A 25,634-nucleotide genomic window follows, 5' to 3' on the forward strand; every position below is an offset into this window, starting at 1 on the left:
TGTCACCTCGCTTCTGGCGCCAATATAGCCTTGCCGCAACTTACTAAGCCTAACCCATGCCTTTAGAGTGTGGGAGGATGCTGGAGGAACCCACACTCTCACAGGGAAAGTGACTAAGCTCCTTCCACACGGCTTCAGAACTCTGCACCTATCACCGCTGCTGTAATAATGTTCAGCTAACTGCAGCCTCCTGAAGGAAGTCCTTGGCGGTGAGCAGCTTCAGCCCCAGGCCTGACAATACAGGTGATGGCAGGTACAGCACTAAGACCAGCTGATGTACCACCGGACTCTGCCTGCTGAGATGCTGGACTCTGCCAACGTACTGCTGGGCTCTGACAACGATACCGATGGACTGTATTGACCGCACACCTGAACTCTTGCCTCTCGCCCTGGAGTCTGCCAAGCGAGCTTTGTGTCTGCAGCTGCAGTTCGGAAGGTACCAGTAGGAGGCGCTGCCTCTTCACGCCTGCTCCTGCGAACAACCTGACCAAACTTGTCCTCACCAAGTTCCCTCTGCCACTTCCTCTACCCACTTCCTGGTTAAGAGGCGCGGTTACAGAGCTGCAATATCAATGAATACAGACAGGATCAAACACAGGCTGAGGGCTGAGCCGGTGGGGTTGTCAGAACGCCAAGGCCAGAGGGAGTGACAGGAGCCGGGCAGGGGGATATGTGTCAGTGAGTGAGAGGGCTCAGGCAGAGTGGGACAAGCTGTAGGCACGCAGTATGTTTGCCAGCAGCCTGCAACTGGTGGGGCTGCTCTGGTGCCTGGGTTTGAGTCGTGCAGAGACAGAGAGTGAAGGGAGTCACGGGGCTGAAGAGCTGGTGCTCAGGAATGCGATGCTGCCCGCCGCCCCCGGTAACACCACTGACAGCCGCTCGCCAGCAGCAGCCTCGGCAATCAGGACTAAAGGAGCAACTGTCAAAGGAACTTCAGCAGGTGAGTGGAGAAAGTTAGCACACCCGTACTTCTGTCAAACCCGCAACATGAGCATTAAAGAAAGTGTCTGGGACAACATCAGAGATTACAACATCAGGGAATGTTCTGTGATTACAGATCGGGGAATATTCAGTGATTACAGATCAGGGGATATTCAGTGATTACAGATCAGGGAATGTTCAGTGATTACAGATCAGGGAATATTCAGTGATTACAGATCAGGGAATGTTCAGTGGTTACAGATCGGAATGTTCAGTGATTACAGATCAGAGAACGTTCAGTGATTACAGATCAGGGAATGTTCAGTGATTACAGATCAGAGAACATTCAGTGAATACAGATCAGGGAACGTTCAGTGATTACAGATCGGGGAATATTCAGTGATTACAGATCAGGGAATATTCAGTGATTACAGATCAGGGAATGTTCTGTGATTACAGATCAGGGAATGTTCAGTGATTACAGATCAAAGAACGTTCAGTGATTACAGATCGGGGAATGTTCAGTGATTACAGATCAGGGAACGTTCAGTGATTACAGATCAGGGAACGTTCAGTGATTACAGATCGGGGAATATTCAGTGATTACAGATCAGGGAATGTTCAGTGATTACAGATCAGAGAACATTCAGTGAATACAGATCAGGGAACGTTCAGTGATTACAGATCGGGGAATATTCAGTGATTACAGATCAGGGAATATTCAGTGATTACAGATCAGGGAATGTTCTGTGATTACAGATCAGGGAATGTTCAGTGATTACAGATCAAAGAACGTTCAGTGATTACAGATCGGGGAATGTTCAGTGATTACAGATCAGGGAACGTTCAGTGATTACAGATTGGGGAAAATTCAGTGATTACAGATCAGGGAATATTCAGTGATTACAGATCAGGGAATATTCAGTGATTACAGATTAGGGAATATTCAGTGATTACAGATCGGGGAACGTTCAGTGATTACAGATTGGGGAATGTTCAGTGATTACATATTGGGGAATGTTCAGCGATTACAGATCGGGAAATGTTCAGTGATTACAGATCAGGAAATATTCAGCGGTTACAGATCAGAGAATGTTCAGTGATTACAGATCAGCGAATATTGAGTGATTACAGATCGGGGAACGTTCAGTGATTACAGATCAGGGAATATTCAGTGATTACAGATTAGGGAATGAACATTGATTGCTCAAAGAGAGTGTACTGTGATTACAATACGAGGAATGATAAGAGATTCCAGAATTGGATTTTTAAATTACAGCAAAGGAAATAGTTAAAGTTATCATTATACAGCATGAAACAGGCCCTACAGTACAACTCATTCATGCTAAACAAGTCACCAAACTGAACTAGTCTCAATTGCCCATGTTTGTTAAATTGCTAAATTGTCTTCTCATTGTCACGTGTTCCAAGGTAGAGTGAAGGAATTTGTTTTACATTGTGTTATTTCATCGTATCAGTGCAGTGTGGTCGTACCAGGTTAAACAATAGCAGAATGCAGATGATTTGAACCTGAGGACGGCTCTCAGCTTGAAATGTCAGCTGTATAATCCCCTCCATAGAAGCTGCCTGACCTGCTGAGTTCCTCCAGCATTTTGTGTGTGTTGCTCTGGATTTCTGGCATTTGCAGACTCTGGTGTTTACAGAATGCAGTATCAGAGTTACAGTTACTGAGAAAGTGCAGTGTGGACAAACAATAATGTGCAAATCCATAACAAGGTAGATTGTGAGATAAAGAATTCCTCTTATTATACTAGACAATTGTTCAATAGTCTTATAGCAGTGGGATAGAAGCTGTTCTTGAGTCTGATGGTGTGTACTTTCAGGCTTTTGTATCTTCTGCCTGATGAGAAAGAAGAGAAGAAAGAATGTCTGGGGTGAATAGGGTCTTTGATTATGTTGGCTGTTTCACTGAGGCAGAGAGAAGTGTAGACAGAATCCATGGAGGGGAGGCTGGTTTCTGTGATGTCCACAACTCTCCATAGTTTCTCGTGGTCTCAGGCAGAGCAGTCGCCGTACCAAGCCATCTGTATTAAACATCGCATATTTAGCCAAACACATGTACATCTTGCAACCTCTCGAGTGCAATCATATTCTTCCTATAGCGTGATGACCATAGCTGCATACATTATAGAAGCAGGGCATTGGGCTGCCATGGTAACCTAGCAGTTTGTGCAACGCTGGGTGTCAGAGTCAGAGTTCAATTCTGACATCATCTGTAAGGAGTCTGTACGTTCCTCCGGGTCCTTCGGTTTCTTCCTGCAGTCCAAAGATGTGCCAGTCAGTACAATGCAATACATAATAATATAGACGAAAACTTTGAACTACAGTTAGTCTGTGTGTATATACATGGTTAAATAAGTAGTGCAAAAATATAGAAATAAAAAAGTAGTGAGGTAGCGTTCATGGGTTCAATGTCCGTTCAGGATCAGATGGCAGGAGGAAGAAGCTGTTCCTGAATTGTTGAGTGTGTACCTCCTTCCTGATGGCAGCAGTGAGAACAAAGCACGACCTGGTCGATGGGGGTCCTTGATGATGTCTTTTTGAAGCATTGTTCTCTGAAGGTGTCTTGTATATTATGGAGGCTAGTATTCATGATGGAGCTGACTTATTTTACAACTCTCTGCAGCTTACTTTGACCCTGTGCAGTAGCCCTGCCATACCAGGGAGTGATGCAGCTGGGTAGAATGCTCTCCACACTACATCTGTAGGAATTTTCGAGTGTTTTTGGAGACATAGCAAATCTTCTCAAACTCCTAGTGAAATATAGCCACTATCAAGCCTACTTTGTAACTGCATCGATATGTTGAGTCCACGTTAGATCCACAAAGATATTGACACAGGAACTTGAAGTTACTCACTCTCTTCACTTCTGATCTGTTTATGGGAATTGGTGAGTGTTCCCTCGTCTTATGCTTTCTAAAGTCCACAATCAGTTCTTTCATCTTACTGAAGTTGAATGCAAGGTTGTTGCTACGACACCGCTCAAATAGCTGATATATCTAACTCCTGTACACCCTCTTGTCAATGTCTAAAATTTTGCCGATAATGGTTGTATCGTCAACAAATTTATGGTCATGGGTGTAGAGAGAGTAGAGCAAGGGACACCTCTTTTACCCTTATTAGGGAGAGAGAGAGCCTGCGGTATGTCAAATTACCAGGTGAATGAGTAGTCTTTGGGGAACAGCAAGTCCGTGTCTTTATTGATGCTTTGCTGCATGTTTGAATGCTCGGTGGGGGCCGCCGGTGCTTTTGGCTGGTGGGGGGGCAGGGGGAGTTTGTTGCTTTGCCGCTGCTTATGCGTGGGTGGGTGGGGGAGCTGGGGGGGGGACTTTGGGGTTCTAACATTTAACTGTCATTCATTGTTTGGGGCACTCCTCTGTTTTCGTGGATGTTTGCGAAAAAAAAAGCATTTCAGAATATATATTGTATACATTTCTCTGACATTAAATGTACCTTTGAAACCTTAACTTATTGTGTTTTACTTGTGCTACATCAGATCTGGAGTAACAATTACTTTGTTCTCCTTTACACTTATGTACTGGAAATGACATTAAACAATCTTGAATCTTGAATCTTTGGTCCGTATCCTTCTCAACTTTTCCTATCCATGTACTTGTCCAGATGCCTTTCAAGTGTCATAATTGTAATCGACCTTACCACTTCTTCTGGCAGCTTGTTCTGTATACATATAATCATTTGTGTGGAAAAACCTGTCCCTCAAGTCCCTTTTAAATCTTTCCTTGCACTTTAACGTTTGTCTCCTTTTGGACACCCTGCACCGGGAGTAAGGCTGTGGCTGTTCACCCTCTCTGTGCTCCATGTGATTTTATAAACATTGATAAGATCACCTCTCAGACTCCTCCAATCCAGGGAAACATTTCCTGGACTATCCAGCCTCTCCTTCAGCCCCAGTAAATCCTCGTGAATAATTTTTGTATGTTTTATATTTTAATGACATCTTGCCCCTAGCAGGAAACTGGAACTTTCTGCAGTTCTCCAAATAATGAGGGGTATAGATAGGGTATGGGTGGTGGGGTGGAGATTTGTCTCTACTATAGGAGGTGAAAGGCATTCCTTCTATCCACTAGCCTGCAGGTCGCTCCTTTGGCAGGGTGTAGCACCTGCCTAGGTTAACAACTCTCTGGTTAAGAAATCAAGGCCTTTCAATGTTTGTTTGGTTTTGATGAAATCCCACCCCCCCACCTCATTCTTCTGAATTCCACTCAGTACAGGCCCAGGGCCATCAAATGCACCTCATATGATATGTCTTTCAACCCTGGAAACATTTTCGTGAACCTTCTTTCACCCCTTCCAATGTCAATGCATCCTTTCTAAGATAAGGGGCCCAAAACTGCTCACAATACTCCAAGTGAGGCCTCACCAGTGCTGTATAAAGCCTCAACATTACATCCTTGCTTTTATATTCAAGTCTCCTCAAAATGAATGCTAACATCACATTTGCATTCCTCACCACAGTCTCAACCTGCAAATTAACCTTCCAGGAATCCTGCACGAGGACTCCTCGGTCCCTTTGCACCTCAGATTTTTGAATTTTCTCTCCATTTAGAAAATATTGTACTCTTTTATTTCTTCTACCAAAGTGCATGATCAAACACTTCCTGACACTGTATTCCACCTGCCACATCTTTTTCCATTTTTCTAATCTGACTAAGTCCTTCTGTAGCCTCTCTGCTTCCTCAACACTACCTTCCCCTCCACCTATCTTCATATTGTCCACAAACCTGGTCACAAAGCCACCAATTCCATCATCCAAATCATTGACATATAAAGTAAAATGAAATAGTTCCAACACAAACCCCTGTGGAACACCACTAGTCACCAGCAGCCAGCCAGAAAAGGTGCCATTTTTTTTCCCAATCTTTGCCTCCTGCCAATCAGCCACCGCTTTATCAATGCTAGAATCTTTCCTGTAATAAATCTTTTTCGTAGCTTGTTAAGCAGCCTCATATGTGGCATCTTGTCAAAGGCTTTCTGAAAATCCAAGTAAACAGCATCCACCCATTCTCCTTTGTCTATCTTGTCTGTTATTTCTTCAAAGAATTCCAACAGATTTGTCAGGCAAGATTTGCCTTTGAGGAAACTATGCTGACTGCGGCCTATTTTATCATATGCTCCCAAGTACCCTGAAACCACAATCGACTCCAACATCTTCCCATCCGCTGAGGTCAGACTAGTTGGCATATAATTTCCATTCTTCTGCCTCTCCCGCTTCTTAAAGAGTGGAATAAAATTTACAATTTTCTAGACCTTCCGAACCATGCAAGGATCTATTGATTCTAGAAATATCATTACTAATGCCTCTACAAGCTCTTCATACACCTCCTTCAGAACCCTGAAGTGTAGTCCATCTGATCCAGGTTATATATCTACCTGCAAACCTTTCAGTTTCCCAAGCACCTTCTCTCTAGTAGTGGCAACTTCACTCACTTCACCCCCGTGTCATTCTCGAACTTCCAGCTTACTGCTAGTGTCTTCCACAGTGAAATACTTATTCACTACATCCGCCATTTTGTTGTTCCCCATTACTACCTCTCCAGCATCATTGTCCAGCAGTCCAATATCTACCCTCACCTCTCTTTTATTCTTTATAATGTTTATCTGAATAAACTTTTGGTATCTGCTATAATATTATTGGTCAACTTACGTTCATATTCCATATTTTCCTTCTTTATGACTTTTTTAGTTGCCTTCTGTTGGTTTATAAAAGCTTCCCAATCCTCTAACTTGTCACTAATTTTTGCTCTAACATTTACTTTCACTTTTATGTTGGCATTGACTTTCCTTGTCAGCCAGAGTTGCATCATCCTGTCTTTATAACACCTCTGCTTTGGGATAGATCTGTCCACCACCTTCCAAATTGCCCCCTTCTAATCAATTTTCCAGCTCCTCTCTTATGCCTCTGTTATTCCCCTTATTCCACTGTAATACTGATACATCTGACTTTAGCTTCTCCTTCTCAAATTGCAGACTGAATTCTATCATATTGTGATCACTGGCTCCTAAGATTTCCTTTACCTTAAGCTCTTTAATCAATTATGATTCATTGAACAACACCCAATCCAGAATAGCTGATCCCCAGTGGGCTCAACCACGAGTTGCTCTGAAAAGCCACTTGTAGACATTCTACAAATACCCCCTCTTGGGATCCAGCACCAACCTAATTTTCCCAATATATCTTGTATTGAAATCTCCCATGACTATTGAAATATTGCCCTTGACATGCATTTTTATGTCCCATTATAGTTGACTGATTCGATATTTGTATCAATGAGCAGATGTACCTATTATAATGGTCATTGAGTACATGTCAAGTAATTTGTTGTTTTGCTGCAGCAGTACAGTGCAACACATAAAAAAATCTATAGGTTATAAGAAGAAAACAAGAAGTCGTGCAAGAGAAGAGCAAAATAGTGAGATTCGTAGACCATTCAGAAATCTGATTTTGGAGGAGAGGAAGCTATTCCTAAAATACTGAGGGTGTGTATTTAGGCTCCTGATGGTAGATCACATGTCCCAGGTGGCGAGGGTCTTTACTGATGGATGCTGCCTTCCTGAGGCACTGATACTTGAAGATGCCCCAGTGGTGGGAAGGCCAGTGCCTGTGTTGGAGCTGGCTGAGTTTACAGCCTTTCCAGATCCTGTGCATTGGAGCCTCCGTACCAGACAGTCATGTAACCGGTCAGAATGTTCTCCATGGTATATCGAGCAAAATTTGCTCGAGTCTTTGGTGACTCCTCAGACTCCTAACGAAGTATAGCCTTCATCAGGGAGGCTTTCCTCTTCACTGCCCTCAGGGCTTCGCTGTCATTCCCTGCTGCCTGCTTTTACTTCTTGAGACGTGAAAGGACCCATAGCTGGGCTGTGGGGAGGGAAAAGGGGAAGTGAAACACCACATGAAGTTCTCCAGTTAACCCACACTTCTGTGCTCCTTGGTCTGTGTGGTTCCCTTCCCCATCACCCCGGCCGATCAGTTCTATGCCCCTTCCCCTACTGATACTATCTGCCTTCCGCCTTTCCCTCATCCAGTTCCTCATTATGTTCCTTACCTTACCTATCAGGCTGCAGCACCTGAAACCTCTTGTGTCTCCATTTATTAACCATTTATGACTAACATGAGATGGCATAGTTTTAAGGTGCAGGGGAGATGTCAGGGGTAAGTTTTTTACACAGAGAGTGGTGAGTGAGTGAACGGGCTGCCAGCGATAGTGGTGGAGGTGGATACGATCGGGTCTTTTAAGAGACTCCTGGACAGGTACATGGAGCTTAGAAAAATAGAGGGCTATGGGTAACCCTAGGTAATTTCTAAGGTAAGGACATGTTTGGCACAGCATTGTGGGCCGAAGGGCCTGTATTGTGCTGTAGGCTTTCTATGTCTCTATCTCCTTCCAGCCTCAGAGCCTAGTTTGCTTCCCTGTACACCCGCCTGACTTCATTTGCCTATCTTTTACTGGTCATTTACATATCTATCACCCACCAGCCACTGCTTCCTCACTCCACCCCTGGCTCCATCTGTCATATCGTTCCTCCTCACCCGAATCCTCCTTTCATTTGTCACACCCAGCTTCACCCACCCACATTCATTTATTTATCTCATGCACATCCGAATATTCTGCGTTATCGATGTGTTGGGGGCAGTCCACGGGTGTCGCTGAGTTTTGCAGCAACCAATCAACTAGGAGGGAGCGTGTAAATACAGCTATCTTTTCAATTAGGTCCACGATCAAGATTTAAAAGGTAGAGCTAGCCGGCAGTTTATCTGAGTTTTGCCATGACCAATCACTGGGTGGGATTCATTAGAAAGGGTGAGTAAGAATAACGCAAGCACAAGCGGAGCGGCCGTTGTTGTGAGTGGGCCGGTGTTAGAGCGGCTTTGGCTCATCAGGCTTGGGTGAGGTAAAGTATCTGGCGAGTTTCTCTTTTTCTTCTTAATTCTTCATTCCTCATCAGTCAGGGCATAGTAGTGGAGTGAGAATAGCTCCAAGGACAGTGTTTTGTCCTGTGTCTGGCGTGTGGGAAGTCTGGGAGACCGCCTGGATAAACACATCTGCACCAGGTGCAACGAGTTGCAGCTTCTGAAAGAGTGTATTCAGGAAATGAAGCTGCAGCAGGATCACCTTCGACCCTACAGGAGGATAAAGAGGTGATGGACAGGAGCTACAGGGAGGCAGTCACCCTCTAGGTTGCAGAAAACAGGTAACTGGGTGACTGTCAGGAGAAGGAGGGGAAATACACAGCCGTTACCCTCAATAATAAATATACAAGTTTAGATACTGTTGAAGGGGACGACCAGCCGGGGGCAGCACAGACTCTGGCACGAGAGCAGAGAGTGAAGAGGACTGCAGTGCTGATTCCATAGTCAGAGGAACAGAGACGAGGTTCTGTGGAAATGATACAGACATCTGGATGGTATGTTGCCTCCCTGGTGCCCGGACCAGGGATGTCTCGGATCGGATCCATGGCATTCTCAAGAGCGAGGGTGAGCAGCCAGAAGTCTTGGTACATACTGGCACCAATGACATAGGTAGACAAGGTGAAGATGTCCTGAAGAGAGATTTTAGGGAGCGAGGTAGAAAGCTGAGAAACAGGACCACTAGGGTAGCAATCTCTGGTGTGGTAAGAATAGAATAAAAGGGTTGACTATTTTCTGAATGGCGAGAAGATTTAAAAATCTTGAAGCCTTTGCGCAGGAATCCCTGAAGGTTTTTTAGTACGTTGAGTCTGTTGTGAGGAAGGAAAATGTGATGTTGGCATTTATTTCAAGAGGACTAGAATATAAAAGCAAGGATGTAATGTTGAGGCTTTGTAAAGCACTGATGAGGCCTCACTTGGAACACTGTGAGTAGTTTTGGGCCCTTTATCTTAGAAAGGATGCATTGATATTGGAGAAAGCTCAAAGAAGGTTCACAAAAATGATTCCAGTTTTGTCATATGAAGAGTGTTTGATGGCTCTGGGCCTGTTCTCAGTAGAATTCAGAAGAATGAGGGTGACCTCATTGAAACCTATCGAATGGTGAAAGGCTTTGATAAGGTGGAAGTGGAGAGGGTGTTTCCTATGGCGGGAGCATCCAGGACCAGAGGACACAGCCTCAGAACTGAGCGGCGTCCTTTCAGAACAGAGATGAGGAGGGATTTCTTTAGCCAGAGGGTGGTGAATCTGTGGAATTCTTTGCCGCAGGCAGCTGTGGAGGCCAAGTCTTTATGTATATTTAGGGCAGAGGCTTATAGATTCTTGATTTGTCAGGGCATTGAAGGATAAGGGGAGAAGGCAGGAGATTGGGGCTGAGAGGAAAATTGGATCAGCCATGATGGAATGTGGAGCAGCCTTGATGGGCCAAATGGCCTAATTCTGCTCCTGTATTTTATGGTCTTATGGTGTTACCACACATTCCTGCTGCAACATAGTAATGTCCACCATGGCCAGCAGAACAAAACAGAACCCAACAAGCAACAAAACAACTACAGCGAAACAGGCTTCTTTCCTCGTTCTCACCCATACATGGCAGTCCTCCAACTCCAGAACAGACCTCTGGACCTCCGGGCTTCATCATCAGGCCTCGACCTCCGGCATCTTATGGATATTCAGTCTTCAATCTTCGGTATTGATCCCCGCACCCCCCCCGGGACTAGCTGATGACGTGACACTGAGGCCTGAACTAGTGCATCAACTGATGGCTCTCGGTGTCCCATGTACCTCTACTTGCAAGGTAGGAGGTCCCTTTCTTTTCCGGCTATCTCCATGTACAGTCTCCGTGTACACTCTCCCTGTACAGTCTCCATGTACAGTCTCCATGTACAGTCTCCGTGTACAGTCTCCATGTACAGTCTCCGTGTACAGTCTCCATGTACACTCTCCATGTACAGTCTCCGTGTACACTCTCCGTGTACAGTCTCCATGTACAGTCTCCGTGTACACTCTCCCTGTACAGTCTCCATGTACAGTCTCCATGTACACTCTCCATGTACAGTCTCCGTGTACACTCTCCGTGTACACTCTCCGTGTAGTCTCCGTGTACACTCTCCCTGTACAGTCTCCATGTACAGTCTCCATGTACAGTCTCCATGTACAGTCTCCGTGTACAGTCTCCATGTACAGTCTCCGTGTACAGTCTCCATGTACAGTCTCCATGTACAGTCTCCATGTACACTCTCCATGTACAGTCTCCGTGTACACTCTCCGTGTACACTCTCCGTGTAGTCTCCGTGTACACTCTCCCTGTACAGTCTCCATGTACAGTCTCCATGTACAGTCTCCATGTACAGTCTCCGTGTACAGTCTCCATGTACAGTCTCCGTGTACAGTCTCCATGTACAGTCTCCATGTACAGTCTCCATGTACACTCTCCATGTACAGTCTCCATGTACAGTCTCCATGTACAGTCTCCATGTACAGTCTCCATGTACACTCTCCATGTACAGTCTCCGTGTACACTCTCCGTGTAGTCTCCGTGTACACTCTCCATGTACAGTCTCCATGTACAGTCTCCATGTACACTCTCCGTGTACACTCTCCGTGTAGTCTCCGTGTACACTCTCCCTGTACAGTCTCCATGTACAGTCTCCATGTACAGTCTCCGTGTACAGTCTCCATGTACAGTCTCCGTGTACACTCTCCGTGTACACTCTCCGTGTAGTCTCCGTGTACACTCTCCCTGTACAGTCTCCATGTACAGTCTCCATGTACAGTCTCCGTGTACAGTCTCCATGTACAGTCTCCGTGTACAGTCTCCATGTACAGTCTCCATGTACAGTCTCCATGTACACTCTCCATGTACAGTCTCCGTGTACACTCTCCGTGTACACTCTCCGTGTAGTCTCCGTGTACACTCTCCCTGTACAGTCTCCATGTACAGTCTCCATGTACAGTCTCCATGTACAGTCTCCGTGTACAGTCTCCATGTACAGTCTCCGTGTACAGTCTCCATGTACAGTCTCCATGTACAGTCTCCATGTACACTCTCCATGTACAGTCTCCATGTACAGTCTCCATGTACAGTCTCCATGTACAGTCTCCATGTACACTCTCCATGTACAGTCTCCGTGTACACTCTCCGTGTAGTCTCCGTGTACACTCTCCATGTACAGTCTCCATGTACAGTCTCCATGTACACTCTCCGTGTACACTCTCCGTGTAGTCTCCGTGTACACTCTCCATGTACAGTCTCCATGTACAGTCTCCATGTACAGTCTCCGTGTACACTCTCCGTGTACACTCTCCGTGTACACTCTCCGTGTACACTCTCCGTGTAGTCTCCGTGTACACTCTCCCTGTACAGTCTCCATGTACAGTCTCCATGTACACTCTCCATGTACAGTCTCCGTGTACTCTCCATGTACACTCTCCGTGTACAGTCTCCGTGTACACTCTCCCTGTACACTCTCCGTGTACACTCTCCCTGTACAGTCTCCGTGTACACTCTCCGTGTACACTCTCCCTGTACACTCTCCGTGTACACTCTCCATGTACAGTCTCCGTGTACACTCTCCGTGTACACTCTCCGTGTACACTCTCCCTGTACACTCTCCGTGTACACTCTCCATGTACAGTCTCCGTGTACACTCTCCGTGTACACTCTCCGTGTACACTCTCCCTGTACACTCTCCGTGTACACTCTCCCTGTACACTCTCCGTGTACACTCTCCATGTACAGTCTCCGTGTACACTCTCCATGTACAGTCTCCGTGTACACTCTCCGTGTACACTCTCCGTGTACTCTCCGTGTACACTCTCCGTGTACACTCTCCCTGTACACTCTCCGTGTACACTCTCCATGTACAGTCTCCGTGTACACTCTCCGTGTACACTCTCCGTGTACACTCTCCCTGTACACTCTCCGTGTACACTCTCCATGTACAGTCTCCGTGTACACTCTCCGTGTACACTCTCCGTGTACAGTCTCCGTGTACTCTCTCCGTGTACACTCTCCCTGTACACTCTCCGTGTAGTCTCCGTGTACACTCTCCCTGTACACTCTCCGTGTAGTCTCCGTGTACACTCTCCGTGTACACTCTCCGTGTACACTCTCCGTGTACAGTCTCCGTGTACTCTCTCCGTGTACACTCTCCCTGTACAGTCTCCGTGTACTCTCTCCGTGTACACTCTCCGTGTACTCTCTCCGTGTACACTCTCCGTGTACAGTCTCCGTGTACACTCTCCATGTACAGTCTCCGTGTACACTCTCCGTGTACACTCTCCGTGTACAGTCTCCGTGTACTCTCTCCGTGTACACTCTCCCTGTACACTCTCCGTGTAGTCTCCGTGTACACTCTCCGTGTACAGTCTCCATGTACAGTCTCTGTGTACACTCTCTGTGTACAGTCTCCGTGTACTCTCTCCGTGTACGCTCTCCGTGTACACTCTCCCTGTACACTCTCCGTGTACAGTCTCTGTGTACACTCTCCGTGTACACTCTCCGTGTACACTCTCCATGTACACTCTCGCTGTACACTCTCCGTGTACACTCTCCGTGTACAGTCTCCATGTACAGTCTCTGTGTACACTCTCTGTGTACAGTCTCCGTGTACTCTCTCCGTGTACGCTCTCCGTGTACACTCTCCCTGTACACTCTCCGTGTACAGTCTCTGTGTACACTCTCCGTGTACACTCTCCCTGTACACTCTCCGTGTACACTCTCGCTGTACACTCTCCGTGTACAGTCTCAGTGTACAGTCTCCGTGTACACTCTCCGTGTACAGTCTCCGTGTACACTCTCCCTGTACACTCTCCGTGTACACTCTCCCTGTACACTCTCCGTATACAGTCTCCGTGTACACTCTCCGTGTACAGTCTCCTTGTACACTCTCCGTGTACACTCCCCGTGTACAGTTCCCGTGTACACTCTCCGTGTACAGTCCCCGTGTACACTCTCCGTGCTAATGCTGGGTCTCAGCCCGGAATATTGACCATCCCTCTGCCCCCACTCAGTTCCTGATAATCTGACAAGAGGACAGTGTAGCTACTGTCAGCTTGTAGGGACAGCCACCGCCTCACAGCATCACGGATCCAGGTTCACTGCTGATGGCTGGAGCAATCTGTGTGGAGTTGTACGTTCTCCTTGTGAATGCGCGCATTTCCTTGGCAAAGGTACATCGAATGGTAGGTTAACTCACTACTGGAAATTGCTCCTTGCACAAGGGTTGTGACTTGTCAGAAATCTAGAGATTAGGTTACTGTGATGGGAGGTGTTAGTTCTAGTTAGTTAGGCGTGCAGGCTCGAAGGGCCGAATGGCCTACTCCTGCACCTATTTTCTATGTTTCTCTGAGTCAGCACAGACTCTGTGTACAGACTGTCCTCATTTTGGTAGAAAATACGAGACTGATATGAAAATCACAGATAGGGTTACCAGGGGAACAGGCAGTCTGGTTGAGCTGTTCTGAGGGTTGCTAGAGGGAGAGACAACACTATTGAAGGACTGTAAATGCCATTAATTGTTGATGAGTGCATTTAGAGAGGGGAAAGATAAAACATGAACAAAGGAGTGTGAAAACTGTAGCAATAAACCTGCGCACCAGTTTATATTCTCGTACATTCCTTCATTCACATTCTCTGTCTCCTGACTTCATCAACAACCTTTCATCTCTGCACGCCTGGCCCTGCCCTACCAGAGCTATCTCCTCTCTTCCTCTCCCACTCAGAAAGTTAAAACTACCATTTTATTTACTCTTTCTCAGTTCTGGCCAAGCGCCTTTGACCTGAGATGTTAATTTTTTCTCTCTCTTTTCACAAATCAAGTTCAGCTTTATCGTTGCATCACACACTAAATGCTGGAGGAACTCAGCAGGCCAGGCAGCCTCTATGGAAAAAAAGTACAGTCGACGTTTCGAAGGGCCTTGGACCGAAACATCAACTGTTTACTCTTTTTCACAGCTACTGCCTGGCCTGCTGAGTTCCTCCAGCGCTTTGTGTGTGTTGCTTGGATTTCCAGCATCTGCAGATTTTCTCTTGTTTGGAATTTCCTTGGCCTTCTGAGTAAGCATAGGTACTGATGTGTTTGTGATTCAAGTTTATTGTCATCTGGCTATACATACATACAACCAAATGAAACAACATTCCTCCAGACCAGGGAGCATACAGAAAACATATCACACCTCACACGGAGCGCACAAACCTAAATATTACCACAAGTAAATTAATAAAATATAATTTCAGATGCATGTGCAGCATAGGTAAACAACTTCCTGTGCAAGTGAGGAGACCTCGGTGGTGTCAGGGTATTCATTAATCTCACAGCCTGAGGGAAGAAGCTGTTACCCAGTCTGACAGTCTAGTCCTGATGCTTCTGTACCTCCTTCCTGATGGGAGTGGGTCAAAGAGACTGTGGGATGGGTGGTAGGGATCCTGAACAATGCTTTGGGCCCTTTGTTTACAATGCACCAGGTAATTGTCACTACTAGGAGGGATGGAGTCCAAATGTTGCCTGACCTGCCAGCTGTTTCCAATATTTTATATTTTTATGAACATAGCCCATGGAACAGTCCAACACGGGAATGAGCTCCTTAGCCCACTGTATCTATGCCAACAGTCAGGCCAATTTAAACTGCCTCCATTCTCTCCAAGTGTATCCCTCCATCCTCAGCCTGTTCATGCACCTGTTTAAATGTCTCTTAAATGCTGTTAATGTATCTGCCACCAATATCCCTGATGAGGCTTCAGACCACAATTGGAGTATTGTGAGCAGTTTTGGGCCCCGAATCTAAGAAAAGATGTGCTGGCATTGGAGAGGGACCAGAAGAGGTTCACGAGAGTTATCCCAGGAATGAAATGTTAACATATGAGGAGTGTTTGATGGCCCTGGGCTTGTATCAGAAACAGAATCAGAATGACAATCAGGTTTATTATCACTGGCATGAGTCGTAAAATTTGTTAACTTAGCAGCAGCAGTTCAATGCAATACATAACCAAGCCCAGATTTTAGCAGGGCTAGGCTGGGCTGTAGCCCAGGGGCCCGAGCTGCAGAAGGGCCCAAGATAGGTCGCTATCATCATGGCGGACAAAAAAAAAATACGAGAGTGGAGAACAGAAAAGAAAAAAGAAACAGGAAAAAGAGGACCGTGAAAAGGAAGCATTAAAAAAGACATTGAAATTGACAGAATTTTTAAAACCTGTTCTCGATGATGCAGCAGTACCATCGCTTGTGTCACAGTCTGAAACCGGTGGACAAACAGAGACTTGTTCAACAGCTAGCACTAGCACCAGTGTTAGCACAGGACCACCGTCCTTGTCACAGTCAGCAGCTAACGTTGAAGAGGCAGAGAGCATGACTTTGGGATTCCTGACCACAGAGGCCTCCGAACAACCAAGTCGGGCCGCCATTAATGTTAACGTTACCGCTACTGAGGATCCTTACAGCACTGATCCTGCTCGCTGGGGAAAGGTAACGTTGGATGATTCAGTCCGAGAGTACTGGGCTAAGAAAGGGCCAGAGTCCTGCCAGAATAATGATGTGGACATCAAAGCTTCGGAACAAGTATACAACAGCAGGGACGTTTTTTCTCCAAATTTCACTTCAAACGGACACGTCTCATTAGCGGGGCAGCAGTATGGTCGCATTGTTTATTCCAGGGACCAGCTGATTGCGCTTATACCGGCTGGTTTAGCAAGCAGAGCGGCGGACACCCCGGCTGAAATCTGGAGGAAAACACACAGAGGATGCAGAGGGGGATCACAAAGTCGAGGAAAGAGGACCGGGTTGAGACACAGAGACTTATGGAGAAGAGGAGTTTGATGGGTACTAAAATGGATGAGTTGACGGCGCTAGCCAGGAGTCAGAGAACATTTTGGGAGAGCAGTGTTATGTGTTTTACTGAAACGTGGCTGCATGAGGACATACCCGACCAAAACGTTTCCATAGAGGGCTTCCAGACTGTCCGGGCTGACCGGAAGTGCACTGAGAGCGGTAAGCGTAGAGGAGTTGGGGGCTTGCTGTTCTGGTTAACAATGGATGGTGCAATCCAGGTCATATTATGATCGAGGAACGTGTTTGTAGACCGGATATTGAACTTCTTGCTATTGGACTCCGGCCATATTCCACCGAGATACAACACTGGGCGTCATGGCCTGTGGCCATCGAACTTTGCAGCTCCTCCCGTGGAGGGTCAGACACCCTGAGCCAATAGGCTGGTCCTGGACTTATTTCCATCTGGCATAGTTCGCATTTTGTTGTTTGATTGTTTGTGGTTTTTGTATTGCTATATTTATGCTCTATTCTTGGTTGGTGCAGCTGTAACGAAACCCAATTTCCCTCGGGATCAATAAAGTATATATATCTAAACACAAGCTCGAAAATGGTGAGTACAATATCAAGGCAATGGCCCTTATATTCCCCTTCCATCGGCTGTGTGTTTTGTTTTGCATGCCGCATCTTCAGTGATGGTAACTGTCAGTCCATCTTCGAAACTGGCTTTAGCGACTGGAAACATGCCGCTAAGCGCATAGAGAGCATGAAAATAGCAAACAACAAGGAAAATGGTACCGACCTACGTTACACTAGCGTCTGACAGCGGAAGAATTAGATTATGAAGACACGTAGTCCTCTTTTATTGCCATTTAGTAATGCATGCATTAAGAAATGATACAATATTTCCTCCGTTGTGATATCACAAAACACAGGACAGACCAAGACTGAAAAAACTGACAAAACCACATAATTATAACATATAGTTACAACAGTGCAACAATACCATAACTTGAAGAAGTTCATGAGCACAGTAAAAAGTTCAAAGTCTCTCAAATGTCCCACATCTCACGCAGACGGGAGAAGGAAGAAAAACTCTCCCTGCCATGCCGACCACAATCCAACTCTGAGTCATCCGAAAACTTCGAGCTCTGATCAGCTCTCCGACACCGAGTACTGAGCGCTATTTCTGTCCGAACGATTCGACCTCAACATCGCTCGCCAACAGCAGGCAAAGCCGAAAGATTCACAACCACATAGTAACGACAGCAGCGAACGAGCGTTTCAGAAATTTCTCCAGATGTTCCTCTGTGCTTTCACGTCCATTCTCCAACAAATCAGAATTGTCCACGGCCCCTATTTAACAGATACGATATCATTTTTCACCGGAGGGCTGCGCACGCGCGGCGCGCTGCTCTCTCTCCTCCCGCCTAGAATAGATACAGAACTGCAAAAACAGTTGGAGTCAGAGTGTGTCTGCTGGACTGGAGTATTGAGAAGAGTGGTGGCGTTTGTGAAGTTTTTGGTCGAGAGGGGACTGTCTATCCGAGGCTCCAGTGACATATTTGGCAGGCCTGATAACGGCAACCACATAGGCTCAGATCCACAATGGGACAGGAGAGGCTGAATCTTCTTACTCTGATGTCACTTGAAAGTGATCTTGTTTGGAAACTGGATTTTAGTGATCTGATCAAGGACTTTGCTGCGAAGAAATCCAGAAGAACTAGGCTTTAATTTTGAAAAACAAGCATCTGACTTTGTAAATATCTAGGCTCGTGTGTCAGTGCTGTTCCTGTTTTTGTGGCAACAGGCTAATAGTTGACTGTTTACAAACCTAGTAAGTAATAAGTGGTCTTTACTCTGCAAGCCGCACAGCACAGTAATAGGTTAATATGTGCTAGATCTCATTTTTTGAAAAGATTGATGGAGTATTGTCAAGTTTCCTAGTTTGCCATAGTGCCATCTCCCTTGGCCTTTGTCTCTCATTTACGTTTTACTTTCTCAGAACGCATAGTTGAGAAAAATACCTAGATAAAAATCCTTTGGTATTGTTTGAGAAATAAGGCCTATGGTATGTGCAGCCATAGCCAAATGAAGATTTAAGATTGGGTACATCATACTTCGTCTCCCTCATAACTTTACTAAGCCAACTAAGCCTAGGTCAATTTTTGAGTGCTTTAGATGCTGTCCTTCAAACTAAGAACCTGCATTACTTTCTGTCCTCCCTCTTAAGGCCTGCAAGTTTATAGCCTACATATTGTACTAAACCAATGTCTTGGTCCACAGCATTGATATTTAGACCAGTATGACCTTTGCTCTTGTTCTTGCCTTTTTTTGCTTAGTACAGCAACATTTTACGGTGTCAGCAGGGACCCATCAGGGCCTCGAGCCCAGGAGCCCTGGCCCCACAAAATCCGGCCCTGTACATAACATAGAAGAAGAAGAAAAAACAGAATAAAATAATAATAATTATTATTATTATAAATAAATAAATAAGTAAATCAACTACAGTATATGTATATTGAATGGATTAAAAATCATGCAAAAACAGAAATAAAATATATTTAAAAAGTGAGGTAGTGTTCATGGGTTCAATGTCCATTTAGGAATCGGATGGCAGAGGGGAAGAAGCTGTTCCTGAATCACTGAGTGTGTGCCTTCAGGCTTCTGTACCTCCTACCTGATGTTAACAGTGAGAAAAGGGCATGCCCTGGGTGCTGGGGGTCCTTAATAATGGATGCTGTCTTTCTGAGATACCGCTCCTTGAAGATGTCCTGGGTACTTCGTAAGCTAGTACCCAAGATGGAACCGACTAGATTTACAATCCACTGCAGCTTCTTTTGGTCCTGTGCAGTAGTGCCCCCCTCCCCCATACCAGACAGTGATGCAGTCTGTAAGAATGCTCTCCACGGTACAGCTATAGAAGCTTTTGAGTGTATTTGTTGACATGCTAAATCTCTTCAAACTCCTAATGAAGTATAGTCGCTGTCTTGCCTTCTTTATAAGTACATCGATTTGTTGGGACCAGGTTAGATCCTCAGAGATCTTGACACCCAGGAACTTGAAACTGCTCATTGTCTCCACTTCTGATCCCTCTATGAGGATTGGTATGTGTTCCTTCATCTTACCCTTCCGGAAGTCCACAATCAGCTCTTTGGTCTTACTGACATTGAATTCCAGGTTGTTGCTGTGACACCACTCCACTAGTTGGCATGTCTTGTTCCTGGAGTTCAGAAGAATGAAAGATATTCTTATTGAAGTATATTGAATACTGCATGGAGTGGTTGTGGACAGGAGAGGGTAGTGGAGGGTTCCAGGACCAGAGGACACAGCCTTAGAATAGAGGGATGTCGATTTAGAACAGAGATGAGGAGTAATTTCTTCAGCTAGAAGGTAATGAATCTGTGGAATTAATTTCCAGGAGAGCCGTGGAGCCCAAGTAATTGGGTATATTTAAACTGGAGGTTGAAAGGTTCTTGGTTAGTCAGGGCATCAACCGTTATGGGGAGAATGCAGAACAGGGTTGAGAAGGATAAAAGATTGAATTGAATTGAATCAACTTTATTACTTACATCCTTCACATACACGAGGAGTAAAAATCTTTATGTTACGTCTCCGTCTAAATGTGCAATTTATAGTAATTTGTGATAAATAGTATGTACAATAGGACAGTCAATATAACATAGAAGTACAATTGTATCAGGGTGAATTAATCAGTCTGATGGCCTGGTGGAAGGAGCTGTCCTGGAGCTTGTTGGTCCTGGCTTTAATGCTGGGGTACTGTTTCTCCAATGGTAGCAGCTGGAACAGTTTGTAGTTGGGGTGACTTGGGTCCCCAATGATTCTTCAGTCCCTTTTTACACACCTGTCACTGTAAATGTCCTGAATAGTGGGAAGTTCACATCTATAGATGCGCTGGGCTGTCCACACCACTCTCTGCAGAGTCCTTGATTGAGGGAAGTACAGTTCCCACACCAGGCAGTGATGCAGCCAGTCAGGATGCTCTCAATTGTGCCTCTGTAGAAAGTCCTTAGGATTTGGGGACTCACGCCAATCTTCTTCAACCGTCTGAGGTGAAAGAGGCGCTGTTGTGCTGGTTTCATCACACAGCTGGTACATACAGACCACGTGAGATCCTTGGTGATATATCTGCCAAGGAACTTAAAGCTGTTCTCTCTCTCAACCCCAGACCCATTGATGTCAATAGGGGTTAGCCTGTCTTCATTCCTCCTGTAGTCCACAACCAGTCCTTTGTTTTTCCAACATTGAGGGAGAGGTTGTTTTCTTGACACCACTGTTTCAGGGCGATGACTTCTTCTCCGTAGGCTGCCTCATTATTGTTTTAGATTAGGCCAATAAGTGCAGAGTTGTCAGCAAATTTAATTAGCAGACTGAAGCTGTGGATGGCGACACAGTCATGAGTATACAGAGAGTAAAGGAAGAGGCTTAGGACACAGCCCTGAGGGGCACCTGTGTTGAGGGTCAGAGGGGCAAAGGTGAGGGAGCTCACTCTTTCCACCTAATTGGATCCAGTTACACCAAGCAGGGCGAAGGCCAAGGTCTCTGAGCTTCTTGTCAAGGCTGGAGGGAATTATAGTGTTGAATGCTGAACTGCAATCCAAGAACAGCATTCTCAAATAAGCATCCTTCTTCTCCAGGTGTGTAAGGAGGGTGTGTAGAGCTGTAGCTATCGCGTCGTCTGTCGATCGGTTGTGTCGTTAGGCGAATTGTAGGGGGTCCAGTCTGGGTGGTAGCAAGCTGCAGATGTAGTTCTTCACCAGCCTTTTTAGGTACAGAGACAATGGTGGATTTTTTGAAGCAGGAGGGCTCGCTACACTAGGAGAGGGAGAGATTAAAAATGTCTGTAAACACACCTGCCGGTTGTGCCACGCACATCCTGTGTACCCGCCCTGAGATGCCGTCCGGTCCCGCGGCCTTGTGACTGTCCACTCATTGGAAACATCTGCGTACTTCAGCCTCAGAGACGACCAAGGTGCAGGTCGCATCAGCGGCTCTCCTCGGGGGCTCAGTGTTGGCGACATCGAATGAAGCGTAAAAAAGATTTAGTTCATCTGGGAGAGAGGCAGTGATGTTGGCAGCACCACTGTGCTTAGCTTTGAAGTCTGCGATGGTGTGCAGACCTTGCCATAAGCTGCATGTGCTGTTAGTGGAGAGTTGTGTCTGGATCTTGTCCCTGTATTGTCGTTTTGCTGCCTTGATGACTTTGCGCAGATTGTAGCTGCATTTCATGAGGTCCTGTTGGTTACCGGCAACGTAAGCTCTGTGTCGCGCAGTGAGCATAGCTCGCACGGAACTGGTGATCCTGTGTTTCTGGTTTGGGTCGACCCTGACTGATTTATGGGGGGGCAATATCCTCGACGCACTTCCGGATGAAGCTCGTGACCCCTTCCAAGATGGAATGACGGAGCAGACACCATGGGCCAAATTGTCTATTTCTGTTTCTATGTCTTAGGAGCTTGTATGTGCCTGTCAGAATAAAAGGTAAAGATAACAAGTGTAGGGAATCTTGGTTTTCAAGCAATATGGAAGAGAAAAGAAGGAGGAGCAGAGCAGGTACAGGCAAGTTGGAACAAATGAGGTGCGTATGGAGCACAAATGCAAGAGAACCCTTCAGAAAGAAGTCAGGGGGGCTAAAAGAAGGCATGAAGTTGCTGTAGCAGACGAGGTGAAGGAGAATCCTAAGAATTCTACAGATATGTTAAGAGCAAAAGGATTGCTAGGGACAAAATTGGTCCTCTGGAAGACCACAATGGTAATCCATGTGTGGAGCCAAACGGATGGGGGAGATCTTAAATGCATTCTTTACATCTGTGTTTACTCAGGAGATGGATACAGAGTCTAGAAGTGAGGCAAAGTGACATCAAGTTCATGGACTCTGTACAGACTACAGAGGAGCCGGTGTTTGCTACCCTGAGGCAAATCAGGGTGGATAAATCCCCAGGGCCTGACAAAGTGTTCTCTCAGATCCTACGGGAGGCAAATGCAGAAGTAGCCAGGGCCCTAGCAGAGATATCTGAAACATCCTTAGCAAGAGGAGAGATACAAGAGGATTGGAAGATAACCATTCTTCCGCTGTTTAAAAAAGGCTCTAAACGGAAACCAGGAAGTTATAGGCTGGTGAGCCCAACATCAATGTGGGAAAATTATTGGAAGGAGTTCTAAGGGAGCAGATGTATAAGTATTGGGATAAACATGGACTAATTAAGGGTAGTCAGCATGGCTTCGTGTGTGGTAGGTCACGTCTAACCTATCAGTTCTTTGAGGAAGTTAGCAAGAAAGTGGATGAAGGCAAGACAGTGGATATTGTCTACATGGACTTTAGCAAGGCATTGGACAAGGTCCCGCATGGGAGGCTGGTTAAGAAGGTTTAGTTGCTTGGTATTCAAGGTGAATTCAAATTGCATTAGACATTGGCTTTGTGGGAGAAGTCAGAGAGTGGTAGTAGATGTTTTCCTCTCTGACTGGAGGCCTGTGACTAGTGGTGTGCCTCAGGGATCAGTGCTGGGTCCGTTGTTCTTTGTCATCTATATCAATGATCTGGTTGATAATGCAGTTAACTGGATCAGAAAATTTGCGGATGACACGAAGTTTGGGGCTGTAGTGGACGGTGAGGAAGAATGTCATGGTTTGCAGAGGGATCTGGATCGGCTGAAAAAATGAGCTGAGAAATGGCAGATGGAACTCAATGCAGACAAGTGCGAGGTGTTGCTCTTCAACAGGAACGACCAGGGTAGGTCTGACACAGCAAATGATCAGGCACTGAGGAGTGTGGTAGAACAAAGGGATCTGGGAATACCAGTCCATAATTAGTTGAAAATGGTGTCACAGGTAGATAGGGTCATAAAGAAAGCTTTTGACACATTGGTCTTCATAAATCTAAGTACTGAATACAGGAGATGAGATGTTATGTTGAAGCTGTATAAGACGTTTGTGAGGCCTAATGTGGAGTATTGTGTGCAGTTTTGGTCACCTACCTGCAGGAAAGATGTAAGCAAAGTTGAAAGAGTGCAGAGAAAATTTACAAGGATGTTACTGGCTCTGGAGGACCTGAGTTATAAGGAAAGATTGAAAAGGTTAGGACTGTGTTCTTTAGAAAGTAGAAGATCGAAAGGAGATTTGATAGAGTTATACAAAATTAAGAGGGGTATAGGTAGGGCAGATGCAAGTTGGCTTTTCCTGCTGAGGTTGGGTGGGACCACAACCAAAGGTCATGGTTTAAAGGTGAAAGGTGAGAAGTTTAAGAGGAACATGAGGGGGAATGTCTTCACTCAGGGAATCATGAGAGTGTTGAATGAGCTGCCAGCACAAGTGATGCATGCAAGCTCGATTTCAACATTTAAGAGAAGTTTGGTTGGGTACATGAACAGTAGGGATATGGAGGGCAGTGGTCCCGCTGCAGGTGGATAGGAGTAGGCAGTTTAAGTGGCTTGGCATAGATTAGATGGGCCGAATAGCCTGTGCTGCACTTCTATGACTCTATGACTCCAAACTGGGGGATTGCTGGCAACTTGGCTTGAATGGCCAGAAGGGTCTATTCCTATCTCAATAAATACAGTAAATCTTAACTGTGTCCCAGGGGTGAAGGAACAGCAGGAGCCTCTGGCTCGTCCAGAGATGCTGACACACTCATGGTCATGTCGTGATGGCAGGGGCATGGTAGTGGAATCCTACAAATCTTGCTGGGCCGGTTTAAGGTGATCTACTGAAATAATGCAGGTTCACCCTTCTTATCTCTGATAAAAGTCTTTCCCTCCTTTCCGAAACGCAGAACAAGCCACCATAAGGGAGCCTAAGGGGATGTTGGTGTGCATCATGGCGGATGAAAACAAACAAGGTGGAATGTAGGTCAACAGGAACCCGAGAGTCCTGTACGCTGATGGGAGGTAGGAATAGGTGAAAAGGAATTGAATTCCTTGAGGAAGGTGGAACACTGTTTGAAGGCAGACCAGGTGGTCATGGCGTCAGGAGTAAAATCACTTGGCACTTGCAACACTGCCTGTATACCAACTCTGCATCTTTTGGAGCTGTGCTGAGGACCAGCAAGACGCATGGGAGACAGTCATGCTAACAATCAACTGCCATAGAAGCCCTCAGAGCAGCCTTTAAGGAGTGGTGAAACTGCTCAGGTAGGCTATTGGATTGCGTGTGATATGCCATGACGTGAAGTAGCCTATTGGTGAGGTTCTGGGCCTTTGCCGCCCAGAGGTCTGATATAATTGGGGACTGCGGTCAGAGGAGATATCAGATGGGGTGTGAAACCAAGCAATCCAGGTGCTGATGAAAGCTCGAGTCACATCTGCAGCTGTCGTCGACGCTAGAGGGGCAACCTCTGGCCATCTGGTGCTATGGTCCACCATGGTAAGGAGGTGCGTGAAACTGAAGGAGTGGGGAAAGAGGATCAAGAAGGTCCTCATTGCCACTGTCAAACTGTCATTCAGGGACCTCAAAAGGTGCCGACAGCATTTAAACATGGCGGTTAATTTTGCCTGTTGGAATTCCACACAGGCTGCAGTCCAATCGCTCACGTCCTTTCTAAGGCCAAGCCACACAAACTTGAATGCAGCCAGTTTCTGTGACCCTTCCGGTTCAGAAGCGAGAGGTCACGTATAGAATCAAAAAGAGTCCACTTCCAGTTTGCGGGCACTATGGGGCGAGGGTGACCATATGAGACATCACACAGGGGAGAAACCCCAGCTTTCTGGAACTTAATGTCAGCCAACTGCAGGCCCGTGACTGCTGTCGTGAAGCCTGGACCTCTGGGTCAGTACTTGGCCAGTTGTCATGCCAGCATAGTCAACCCCTGTGTGTATGGCCTCAACGGCTGGCCATGAGAGGCAAGCAGCCACAGCATTATTATTCTCCTTGATTTGTTGTACTGTATATCATTTGTGAACTCTGATATTTACATCAGTTGGTCATCGTATGCACGAGTCGACAAACACTGTGAAATGGCGACCCTCTAGAAGAGGATGAAAATG

At 46.0% G+C, this 25,634-nt stretch overlaps 1 protein-coding gene across 4 annotated transcripts in view; it reads left to right on the forward strand.

Annotated features, from left to right (window-relative positions):
* Positions 1-545: 545 nt before the first annotated feature.
* The window catches only part of LOC134345890 (disintegrin and metalloproteinase domain-containing protein 12-like), a 221,200-nt gene continuing 196,111 nt past the window's right edge, over positions 546-25,634 (forward strand). For 3 of the 4 annotated variants that reach the window (XM_063047227.1, XM_063047228.1, XM_063047229.1), the window contains exon 1: positions 546-940. In XM_063047227.1, coding sequence (XP_062903297.1) covers positions 727-940 — 214 coding nt within the window. In that variant the 5' untranslated portion in view covers positions 546-726. The remainder of the gene's footprint in view (positions 941-25,634) is intronic. The other variant, XM_063047230.1, reaches the window with a different exon arrangement.

Source organism: Mobula hypostoma, chromosome 4, assembly GCF_963921235.1.
Source record: "Mobula hypostoma chromosome 4, sMobHyp1.1, whole genome shotgun sequence".
Classification (NCBI taxonomy): Eukaryota; Metazoa; Chordata; class Chondrichthyes; order Myliobatiformes; family Myliobatidae; genus Mobula; species Mobula hypostoma.